Below are 13,047 nucleotides of genomic sequence, written 5' to 3' on the forward strand. Positions count from 1 at the left end.
CAGTGAATGTGTCACAACCAGTAAACACAACCACATAAACACACAGTTACGCACAAAAGATGAAAAGAGAGTTTTAGCCGTTTAAAAGTATATAATCTATGGTTTTAGCGTTAGCGCCTTAGCCTCTATACTCCATGGCCTTAGCGGTGCTACCAGTTTTTAAAAATATTTATTCCTAAATAATTAAAGCCAAAATAAAAAAGAATTGTGTGCGTTTATGAAACCACGATGCAAGTGAAACTTTAGTGAATAGAAACATTTACATTAATGTCTTGTTTACCGCGGGGTTGAATTCAACCCCAGATTATTTTTCCACGCATACGTCACGATGTCATAAGTTTTGTACTCTGTAGCACTGTGTTAGTGTGTTGTACTGTGTCTCCCGTGGAGTTGAATTCTCTCCGCAATTTACCGCGGGTTTGAATTCAACCCCAGATGACTAACTCGTTTTGAAACCATATATTATGAAAAAAAATAGAGCTTAAACCAGCTTACAGCCGTATTTTAATACATTCAGTACGAAATTAGACACCAATTTCAGTTGGACCAAACATTCATAGAGATTTAGTAAGATTCAAACGGTCGAAGTCTCCCCATACCCGCCAATTTCTGCACTATTATGCTATCTATATGTTTAGATCGAATTTTCTTATTTTCTTTATAAGAAAATTGTATACATATTAGAAAAATAATGATATGAACTTAGCTGAACTTAGCTTAGCTTCTCCCGAAAATTTTGACAATATACTCTATGGAAAATATCTCATAAGCCCAGGGCTGCATTTAGGGAAGGGCAGCCAGGGCCTCCACAAAAGAGGGGCACCCACAATAGAAACTTCGAAAAAAATATTTCAAATTCAGATTATAGTTGGAGGATATGGCTTAGGTAAAAATAATCTTGAACAACTTCGAGAAAGATACCGACTGATACCGGTCTCGGTGACTTGGTTGTTAAACATAACTTTCGTTTTGTCCAAGTTTATATCGAGACTGACTAGTCGGGAGAACTCGTTTAGGCCGGCTAGCCAAGATAGGTTAAATGGCATACCTCATCCAATGTGTCCGCAAAGATGACGATATCATCGGGGAAACAAAGGTGAGAGATGTTGATGATGATGTCGGGGAAACAAAGGTGAGGTGAGAGTGTCTGAAAATGTATGAAAAATTTGGCAACTCTCTATAATAATGAGAATATGAAAAAAAAAAACCAAGACATCGGGGCGTGGTCATGGCAGTTAAAGGTTTTATGGTACAAGAATAATTGATCTAGTGTCATAATCCAGGGAGAAAACAGTAGACTACGTTTGTATGGATAAAGAGCCGGTATCCTTTCCGGTTTCCTCTTAAAAACATCGTCCAGCGCAGTGGTAAATAGTTTCGGAGATATTACATCTCCCTGTCTTACCCCACGCCGGAGGAAAATGTGTCTTGTTCTCTGGTCTTGGATATAAATGGTCATCGTCGCCGCGTCGTACAGAAATCTTAGTATAGTTCGCGTCATGTAAAAAGAACGCTGAAAGAAACTGGAGGGGGTGCGTTTGCGCATGGGTATACTCGCGCACAAGTACTACTGTTTTATTTTTTAATTAGGCTTTCACTCGCGGCTTCGTATAATGGTTATTGGTAGGTACATTAAAAAATACTAGAAATACAAGTGCGAATAATTCGGACTAAATAAGTATAATAATTATCACTTTACAAAATCACAATTTTTTTTTAAACAAAAGCAATAACAAATTTTTTAGTTATTGAAATGTCGTATTCAAAAATAATAATTATCTGTACTCTCGATATTCGTATCTTAATAGTTTTTATGTGTTTAAAATGATAAATTCATAATTGTTTTTTAGTGAAATAAATAGTAAATGGAGAATTTTGTAATTTAAAACTTTTGTGCGCGATAATAATTTGAGTCGACGTCGAACTGTCAACCGCTGTCAACCAATAGCACACCGGCAAGCATGCGACAGTGATAAACACTCCCGTCCCCCTACCCCGTACCACCAAATAGACCGATAAATCGCTTCTGCGCAGCTTCAAGGCCAGCGTTCTTTTTACATGACGCGAACTATACCTCGACATATCGCCAGTCGATATGGCATCTGTGCAGTATTAAGTAACATTACAGAGCCATCTACTTTATTATGCTAAAACTAAATACTTGTTTTACCTAACAATATTGTTTCGTTTATTTCAATGTTGAACACTGCCAGCAGCTAGATGGAGCAAATAATGATTTATGATTATTTTTAGTTTACAATCTTAATATATATAAATCTCGTGTCACAATGTTTGTCCTCAATGGACTCCTAAACTACTTAACCGATTTTAGTCAAATTTGCACACCGTGTGCAGTTTGATCCAACATAAAAGATAGGCTATATTTTATTTTGATATATTATGTTATTATTATATTTCAGAAAAAAATAAGGTGATACGAAGTTCGCCAGGTCAGCTAGTATGTTATAAATATTAGAAACAGAAAACTAACAATAAGGAAAGAACAAACTATATAATTTTTTTTCAAGTAGCTCGATAACCATAGAGTTGTTAACACTTTCATACATTTCCAAAAGTATTTGTACTTTCTTGTAGTTTCTGAATTTTAGACTTGTTCATTCGTATGGTTGAATGGTATTGCTGAATTCTTTTTCGTCATTTATGATTTTTATTAATATAAAAAAAAATGTCTTACGACACTAGATAACAGATGGCGTTTATTTCACTCCAAAAGGAGTTTGGTTGCTTTCGTTACTTAAATACTTATTTTTCATATCTCTACTCTCCACAGTTTGTTAAATAAACTCATTACATTAAAAATACCTACTCATTTCATAGTTTTAATTTTTGATATTAGGTAGGTATTCCTTGAGCGAAAAAAACATATTTTTTTATATCCATATAATTATAGAAACAATTACGAACACAAGTATAAATATTATTATACGTAGGTACATAGAAGGCAAACAATAATATTTCTCTTAGATAAATTATTTTGTTTTTTAAAGTTCATCGTGTTCACAAATAATGTTTAAATTCTGTAAAAGTTGAGCTACAGTTTTATTTACATTCCAATAATAATAAGATTTATCCAAAAAATAGTAGGTAAGTTATACTCGCATGTTGGAAATTACAGGTGTTGATATTTTTATTTTATACTATCTGCCCGGACAGACTTCATTCTGTTAAAAGTTAAATAGTAAAATTAATGTATTTTTTTTTGTAATTTTTAATTTTTTTTTTTAAGTATTAAAACCTTCCGTGGGCCTTAAGGAACATACAAAATAATAAATTAGCCGGATTGGTCGAGCCATTCTCGAGTTATGCGCTTAGCAACACTATTTTTATTAATGCAATATAGATTCAGTGATTGTAGGTACGTGGTTGCTACTGTCCAAAAAAATAGATGGCATAGATATAGACTACATAATTATGTATCTACTGTTTTAAATATTTCTCTAAATAAATGTGTTTATAAAAAAATATAACTATTAAAAATATATATAATATAACTATTAAAAGCATTAAAAAAATAAGAAGTATTAATTACTTCATCTTCAAGAATCAATATACCTTTCATTTTTTTTTTATAATTTTGCTCGATGAACTGAATTTACGCATTATTCAAATATACCTTGCGTGTAAAATAATAATCAAAGAAAACGTTATAATGTAGAATCAACATTACATCCTCTATATTTATATGCAAATATTTTTTTAATCTATAAAATGGCGTCTACTTACCATGACATCAGCTACAAATGTACAGTTGATTTGTTACCTGAACCTATGAACTAATTAATTAATTAATTAATCGGTGTTTGAAAAATAAAAAATAAACTTAATTGAGTTAATTAATTAAGAACAGATAGTTAATTTAAGCATCGGCCTAAATGGAAGTAGCACAAAGTACAAGCCTATTGGAAACTTCATGTAACGATTATTTTCAAACATATTTAGAGGTAAAATGTATTTTGAAATAAATGGATTTGTTTATATTTTTCAAAAAAATAAAATTGGAAATTAATTTTTTGCGAACAGCAAACATTTTGTGTTAATATTTTTTTTTGGAATAATATGTACGTTACAAAATCTTTTTCATAACAATTCATGATAGTTATAATAATTTTTCAAGAGAATGTAATAAATTAATATTAGTAGTAGAGAGAAAATACAAGATATATAATTATATATACGAGCTATAGGCTACGGGCGGCTCGCTACGTGCCTAGGCGCGTGCGAGCCGAGAGATCGGAGTCTACCCTTTAACGGTGTTTACTCTTTTAAGGACGCTATCACATTTTTAACTCGCTCAAGTTTAGGTATTTAAGTCTCAACACAATAACATTACGCGTACGCACACATTGATACCGCTTTCTGCTCGATTTTGTACCGACGTAACTAATCTTGGTACTTGAAAGTATTAATTTTTAATTTTACTGGTATTGATTAGTAAATTTAGTTGTAAGTTTAATGTCGAACTTGGTAACTAAGTAAAAAATAACTACTCTAGTATCTACTCGTAAGTTGTATTTAGTTTTCTTTCATAATTTGTTTCATTGACAGTTTTTTTATTATTGATTAGTTTGAATACTGTTATTATTCTGTTATTGTTTTGATATATCTAATAATATTTTTTGTACTTGTTTGTTGTGTGTGTGTGTTGTTTTTATTTGTTATTGGAGTCAGGTTGTTGTAGTATTTACTTGGCACCGACTTCAATATTATAAAATATTTATTTAATCATTTCTGATTAACTAAATCAAAATACGAATTACTTTGTACTAAGTAAATTTATTTTTCACTTTTTAGTTTCCTGTTTGAAGTCGGTATTTTTTTGTTAAAAATTATTTTATTTTACAATTTTTAGTGATGGGTAGTCCTAACAAGGATGCTTTTTCTCTTGTGTCGGGGGTCCGAAAACATACACAATACACAAGCACAAACACCCAGATCATGACAAACATCTTATATGGCCAATATAAATGTCTGTCCTACGCGGAGATTAAACCCACTAACGCCAGCGCAACAACCAGTGCTGTGACCGCTGCGCTAACGCGTCGACATACTTTTTTTTTTTTATGTCACTAGGTCGGCAAACAAGCGTACGGCTTACCTGATGGTAAGCGATTACCGTAGCTTATAGACGCCTGTAACACCAGAAGCATCGCAAGCGCGTTGCCGACCCAATCCCCAATCCCCCCAGGAGCTCTGGTCACCTTACTCACCAACAGGAACACAATACTGCTTGAAAACAGTATTATTTTGCTGTGATCTTCTGTAAGGTCGAGGTACTACCCCAGTCGGGCTGCTCCATATTTTGAGCAGGAAATTCCTGCTGTGCCCTACCTCAGTTACTACTATATACTATGAGTAAAGTTCGCTATCAGGTGTACGTAATAACAACCGGGACTGACAGCCTAGCGTGTTCTCTGAGGCTAGGTTGGGAGAACCACAAGGAACTAGACCGAAAGTAAATATTTGTATAAACATAAATATCCACTCCGAGCGGGAATTGAACCCGCGACCGTCGGTGTTTAGGCGCCGCCGACACGGCACATGCACCATTATATCAAAGCGGTCGTCAAACAGCAAAAGGTAGCTGCTGTAAATTGTTGAGAAATTCCCTCGAGTGTTTATGGGCTCCATCATCAAACCTGGTCCTGCGACACAGATGACCACACAGCAGGTAATTGCTATAAATCGTTGAAAAGTTCCCTCGATTATCTTTCGTCTCCATCATCAGACTGTAATGGCACTTGTAACTCATATAGGTGCAAAGTTCTCATCGATAGAAACGAATTAAGTTCAAACAGCAGGTAATTGCTATAAATTGTTAAAGAGTTCCCTCGACTATCTTTTGTCTCCATCATCAAAATGTAATGGCACTTATAACTAAGGTGCAAAATTCTCATCAATAGAAACGAATTAAGTTCAAAAAGCAGGTAATTGCTATAAATTGTTGAAGAGTTCCCTCGACTATCTTTCTTCTCCATCATCAGATCGACTCCAGACCTTTATTAAATAGTAGTGCTTTATAGTACTTAATGAAAACATGATTAAATTTACTAGTCACCCGTACGATTTTTGAAAGTTTCCCTCAATTTCTCTGGGATCCCATCATCAGATTCTGGTTTTCTTATCATGGTACCAAACTAGAGATACCTCCTTTCCAACAAAAAAAGAATTATCAAAATCGGTTCATAAACGAAAAAGTAATCTCCGAACATACATTAAAAAATATATATATATACGGTCGAATTGAGTAACCTCCTCCTTATTTTGAAGTCGGTTAAAAAGAAGACAAATTGCGAAGATTACTTATTATTATTGATTATTATATATAAACCAGATGCATAGCAAAGACAATCGATTGTGAAGATCTTGAGTTGCAAAGTTATGGATTGCGTGGGAATTTGTAATGTATCGATTTCGTCCAAGCACAGTATACACAAGGAACTCATTTTTTACGTAATTATTACTTGCGCTGAAGCGATACAGCCGTGCTTCCATGAGCGCGTTTCGGCGCGGAATGACGAACGACGATGGTTCACTTGTAAAAAATGTATGAAGAAATTTGAGAGCGTTTCTTATTTTTCTCATAAATAGAAATGTTATTTATTTTTATATAAAATATCTAGCGCTACGCATAGAGGACTAAATAAGCAACAATTTCTTAGTGTAGTTATTTTTCTTAGTGCAGTGTATTTAGCTATAATGGTTCCTATTCAGACCCTTCTTTTTTTAATTTTTTGCGATTTCCGTGATGGTTAAACTGTATTTGTGTGAAAAGTTTGTATGGGGCTATATAATTTTTATGATCTCACTCGGAGATGAATATATTATCTTTCATTTGAAACCAAGATATCTTCTCAGGGTGACTCCTAATTAATTAAAATCGTACGTGAAATACACTGATATTTGTGGAAAAATGTGATAGCGTCCTTAAACCAGTTACTCCAGTTCCAGTTTTCTTACTCTCTCGTTGTAATTTCATGCCGTACACTTAATCTTTCTTTTATCCGTCACCATTCGCATTCAGGGTTGGTTAACTTCTATTTTTTTTCCTATTACTAAATTAACTAACTTTGTTTATTTATTTAAAACAGAATAAAGAAAACAAAAGGAAGAGGCAACTTTTATTCATACCATTTCCCCATGGGGTATTTTTAGCTGTGTCCTATAAAATGTGTTTATTTCTTTATTTAATATACAATATACATGTATTTTCTTTTCTTATCTGTCAACCTGCAGTGGAGCGGCCTGGTGGATTAAGCTCTTTTTCCGATCTTTCTTCTACATGGAGAAAGAGGCCTTACTGCCCAGCGGTGGGATGTTACAGGCTGAATCGTATGTAATCTTATTCTAGTTGGCAATGGCATACAATATTATTACTTAAAAACTAGTGTCCTATTCAACATAATTATTATATAACATACTATTTTTAATCTTTCATATATTTTTTGGGGACTGAGTCGCCCTCGTCCGTAGGTGCATACCCCGTTGTGAAACCCTACACGTGGTCCCCGGGTGCTGCTAATCAGGTGACATACTGGTGGTTAGGCCCTGGCCGACGGCTCGCGACCACCCACTGAACAATGTCGTACCGTTAAGCGGTTTCGTGTTTTGGTACGTTGATCGATGTAGCCGACTGAGAAGTTGGGTTAAAAAAGTTGCTCCGCGCGAACTGACCAGTCTGACTTGCACTGGTGCCGCCGCGTTGTGGTGATTGGTTCTGAAGGGTAGCGGAATCCGAGGCACGCTGCACCGCTGGCCGACCGCAGGTAGTTGGGGGCCCAAATAATGGTCCAGCCACACACGAAAGGCTGCCTCGCCAATTGTCGAAAAATCCCGAGATGCGCCACCGTGCCACTTGGCGACCGGACGAGAGGGCCCGGTGGACATCTCCGGGGGGGGGGGGGGGGGGGGGGGGGGCTCGGGCGTCCCCGCAGTCTCCAGTCCAATCCCCTTTCCAGTGCAGTGATTCGGTGAGTCTGGGGGTTAGTAGCGTGGAGCCTCGTTTAACTGCCTTCTTTTCACCTTCCTTCACTCGCCAACAGAGATGCCAGGTCTTGCAAGAAAGCTTTGCGGAAGGCTCGATTTGACCACATTGCCACTTTCGTCACACCCACCTGGTAGTAAAGCCTTTTGGTCCCTGGCTAAGTCGATCGAATCGAACTTCTGTCGCTCCTCACTACCCCCACTGCTAAAACCAGACGGATCACTAGTCCACACCGCTGAGTAGAAAGCAAACCTGTTTGCCAATCTCTTTGCAGAATCCTCACATTTAGATTTAGGCAGCGCCACACCTCCAACTTCTTTGATTCGATGCGGGACGTCTATGTCTGAAGTCCGAATTCGTCAAAAAGAGGTCCTTAAAATCTTGCACAATCTAGACGTGAATAAAGCTAGTGGTCCTGACGGAATACCTGCAATAGTACTAAAAGCTTGTGTATCGGAGTTGTCTCCAATCCTAACACGGGACTGACGGCTTAACGTGCTCTTCGAGGCACGGTGGGGAGACCCACAAACACCCGGACCACGACAAACACCTGTATGACCAATACAAATGTTTGTCATGTGCGGGGATTGAACCCGCAACTGCCAGCGCAACAGGTACAATCCATGGCTGTAACTGTTGCGCCAACGCGGCACTTCGGCGAAGCTGCTTGAGCAGTGGGCAATTCGCGACTCCGTCGCATCAGATCCAAGGCTTCGGGAGAAAGTTTGGACTACTTCGTTGAAATCTCCCATAACGAAGTTGCAGTAGGCCGGAGTAGTGCCATGTATGGTCCTTGTAATATGTTCATACAAGGCTTCGACTTCATCGTCAGAGTGTGCCGAGGTCGGCGTATATTCCTGTATCAGTGACATTGAAGATAAAATCTCCCATTTGAGTCCCACAAGTTTCCGCTTGAGATCCAGAAGACGCGCATTTTCTTCGTATTCTGCAAGAATCTTTCTCCACAACGAACTAACACGTCTCCTCTGAAAGATAGATCCCAGCAGATCGTCCCGCGCATTGCTGTCAGGGATATGAAGACTTTGCTTTTGGAGCCACTGTGCCGAATATCGCGCCCATAGCAGTACGCTACAGATGGGGATTTCAGAGAATCGAGGTGTTTGGCGCGAACTTGGGGAGGCTTTTATCCCGCAGTGGGTTGCGATAGGCTTGATCGAGAGTTTTATTCAGTAGATGCAAGGAACTTCTCCTGCACTATAAATGTCTTTGTCAAAAACCACATATTTATCATAACTATTTAGTATAAAAAACCTTTTGATAGTAAATTTACATTATAATTGTGAAATAATTAATGCTTTTGCTTACGTAAAAAAATATGTTAAAAATTTCTTCAAATGATTAGTATCGTAAATTAATTTTATAAACATCATCAGTATATTTGATGATCGATGATCAAATATGAACAAACTTATTATTTAAGGGCTATATTTTTTATGTAAATGCTCTCGTGATCCTAAATTTTGAAAAAGTTTCAGAAACCATCGTATCCAGAGGAGGAACCAGGTAATTTTGTTTGTTTAACCTGCAAGAAAAGCTTTTATAATGCGAACGCGTTACGTAATCATAAGACGATGCAGCATGACTCCAGAGATTCTGCCACTGAAGATGAACAGGCTATGTTTTGTTCAAATGGTAACGATCAGGTTGGTATAAGATAAATCTCTTTTTCTGTCTCTGTACTGTGTGGCTACGGTACTAAAGAATATAGCCACCCCCTCTCTTCCGTGGGTGTCGTAAGAGGCGACTAAGGGATAACACAGTTTCGCTACCACTTTGGAACTTAAAAAGCCGACCAATGGCGGGATAACCATCCAACTGCTGGCTTTAAAATACACAGGCCGAAGACGGGCAGCAGCGTCGTCGGTGCGACAAAGCCAGTACTGCGGTCACCAACCCGCCTGCCCAGCGTGGTGACTATGGGCAAAACACATGAGTTCACGTTATTTTTGGCGTAAACTTGTGGAGGCCTATGTCCAGCAGTGGACTATATAGGCTGTAATGATGATGATGAAATCTCTTTTTATATTCAGAATCACTATAGTCTATTCGCGATAAAAAAAATAGTGACTCATCGCTGTCACTTATGCTAGCCAAATAAATCTAGTATTTATATTTTGGACGCCGCGTTGGCGCAACAGTCATAGCTATGGATTGTGCCTGATGCGCTGGCGGATGCGGGTTCGATCCCCACACATTGACAAACATTTGTATTGGGCATACAGGTGTTTGTCGTGGTCTGGGTGTTTGTGCAGTCTTTGTGGGTCTCCCCACCGTACCTCGAAGAGTACGTTAAGCCGTCGTTCCCGGTTGTTATCATGTACACCTGATAGCGATCGTTACTCGAAAAAAAAAGTACAAAAATTGCGCGCGGAACTTTTAGCAAAGTTTTTAACATTAACTTAGTTTGATAGCTGCTTTTTTCAGAGAGTTGATTAACGAAGTTTGTTAAGTAAACAAATTTTATAATTTTAATTGTACGCACTAAATGTAGACCACGTAAAAAATAATTTTGTGATTTGACTGCCAAAGTTACCTTGTCAATCAAAGTTACCCCAAATGACCGTACTTGTTATATGAAATGTTTTTTGCCGTCTTACAAAAAAAATTATCACTATGCAGGCCAGTTCAGTATTTAAACCTTTAAACCGAATTCAAAAAGGAGGAGGTTCTCGATTCCAAAGTATTTTTTATGTGTGTTACTTCTTAATAGTTCTTATAGTTTTTTTTAAATCGAAAGCTGGTGCTTGTCACGTGGTCACATTTATTTATTTGAACGAGATCTAATAATCAAACGTATGAGTAGTCCTCGTTGTTGAGTTTTTCCTAATAATGCGTAGGTATAGTATAGGTGTATTATTACTTGTCGATATAAACTGAAGTTAGTTTTTTCTCGGTTTAGAGCAAACGCAGTTATTATGCATCCATGTAATATTTTATAACATTTTATTTATTTTTCAGGTATTTGATGATATTTGTGATTTTAAATTTATACCATTAAATAAATCGGAGAAAGATCCAGTAACAGAACAAGACGGCATTACTAAACGCACATTCAGTGTTGATACAAGCTATTTAATCATTAGGTACGAAAGTAACGAAAGCGTTCGTGTAAAAAGATCGAGGTTAGACAACATGATTAAAAGAATACAATCAAAGCCCGAGAAGAAACCTGTTGATTTGCGGTAAATCATTCTAAAAAAATCCGATACACGAATGTAACGTTAAAAATAATACTAAGGATATAAAGATTAATATGAAAATAAAAATGTGTTTCTTTTCAGCGGCCCCTTTACGTGTAGTCTGCCTTCGACTTCGTACCCTAGCACGCAATGCAGACAAATATTCTTTAATTGTTGCGAATATTCCTTACATTATAGGGAAGAGCATACCAAGAGGCGGAAAGCGGCGTTGCGGTGCCAAGTTTGCGAGAAACGTTTGGATAGAAATTTGTTTCAACCCACATCGTTGACAGCTCATATTGAACACCGAAATGGTCCATCGTTTTCGTGCCGCACTTGTGGATTTACTTTTCTTGACAGTTTCCAATTTGACGAACACAATCGAATAGTACACGCTAAAATGAAACCACACCAGTGCAGTATTTGTGCAAAACGTTTCACTCAGCTAGGCGGTCTACAGCAACACATGCGTATGCATTCCGGAATTCGTCCTTTCGTTTGCAAGTTTTGCACCAAAGCGTTTACTCAAAAGGCTGGCCTGGATCAGCATTTGCGTACCCACACAAAAGTGAAGCCGTTTAAGTGCATCATTTGCTGCAAATGTTTCTCGCAATCGGTTCATCTGAGACAGCATATGCGAACTCATACTAATATACAACCGTTTGGTTGTCCAATATGCAAGAGAAGATTTAAACAAAGCAGTCATTTAAATTTTCATATGCGTTCTCACTTTGGAGAAGCGAGTGCTGTTATAATGGAGCAGTATGCGCAGGCCGTACAACGTCAAGGCAATATGGATTTTTTTAATTTGTCAAATGTCCAGCCAGTTCAAGACGGCGAAACAATATATTATGAGGCCCAATTGACTTCGAACTCTGCTGAAACTCCATCCACAAATCCGTATTTCCTTCAACTACCCATTTCGACTAATAATGTAATTTAGTTAGTTTTTAATTCAATTTATGTTGAAACGTAATATTATAAAGTTTGACAGTACAAACACAAAATTTTAAGTCTTTTATTTCTTTTTACATTTCTCTAAAGACCTGACAGTAAAAAGCAAGTGTGCTTTAGACCACACGATTGAAGTAAAACTCTCCTCTATCTATACTAACTCATATCTCCTTTGCAACTTCCGGTCTCCTCGCCCGATCATACGCTCTCGTCACGCATTCACCAGCTTACTCCTCAAGACAAGCATGCGTAAACACGTTTTACTTCAAAAATCAAATAGACTACAATGCCTCATCAATTCTCATCTACATTTAGAGACCTATCTTATACTTTTTAGAGACAATAATTGGTTAACAGAAGATTTGTAGCTTTTGTGGATGACACTGCTCTGCTATTCCGTGCTACTTACTACATGGGAAGATGCTTTCCAGTATGCTCAGTTGGGACTAAATTTAGTTACAGATTTGTTAATGTATAACTGTCTCTATCACTAAATATAATGAAAACCAAATACATCTGTTTTTTCTATATCTAGACGAGATCTTCCTACTGTTCATACATTGACCCCGCATTTAGGCTCATGTCTATCTATGACGAATTGTCACTGTCCTATTGTGCAAATTACTAATAAAGTATCTGGGAGTCATGACTGACTGCTGCTGCCTTAACTTACAACCGCATCTGGATCTTATGGTTACAAGATTTAGAAAACTAATTTACATTTTTTAAATTCTTCGTCATATCGCAAACCACTCTACTATAAGGATGATATATTTATCACTGTGTAAATTTTTTTTGGGTATTGCATATCTAGTTGGGGAGGTGCTGTAAAAACTTACCTTATAAAGGTAGAGCGTGTGCAGAGAGCAGTCCTAAAGTGATCGCTTTCCT

The 13,047-nt window shown here is 37.1% G+C and overlaps 1 protein-coding gene across 1 annotated transcript; it reads left to right on the forward strand.

Moving 5' to 3' along the window:
* Nucleotides 1–1,039: 1,039 nt before the first annotated feature.
* LOC123668781 (zinc finger protein 778-like) lies at nt 1,040–12,200 on the forward strand. The gene is made up of 4 exons (XM_045602474.1): nt 1,040–1,132; nt 9,493–9,666; nt 10,982–11,205; nt 11,305–12,200. The coding sequence occupies exons 1-4, from the start codon at nt 1,040–1,042 to the stop codon at nt 12,143–12,145; spliced, it is 1,332 nt and encodes a 443-aa protein (XP_045458430.1). The 3' UTR covers nt 12,146–12,200.
* Nucleotides 12,201–13,047: the final 847 nt, after the last annotated feature.

Source organism: Melitaea cinxia, chromosome Z, assembly GCF_905220565.1.
Source record: "Melitaea cinxia chromosome Z, ilMelCinx1.1, whole genome shotgun sequence".
NCBI classification, from domain to species: domain Eukaryota; kingdom Metazoa; phylum Arthropoda; class Insecta; order Lepidoptera; family Nymphalidae; genus Melitaea; species Melitaea cinxia.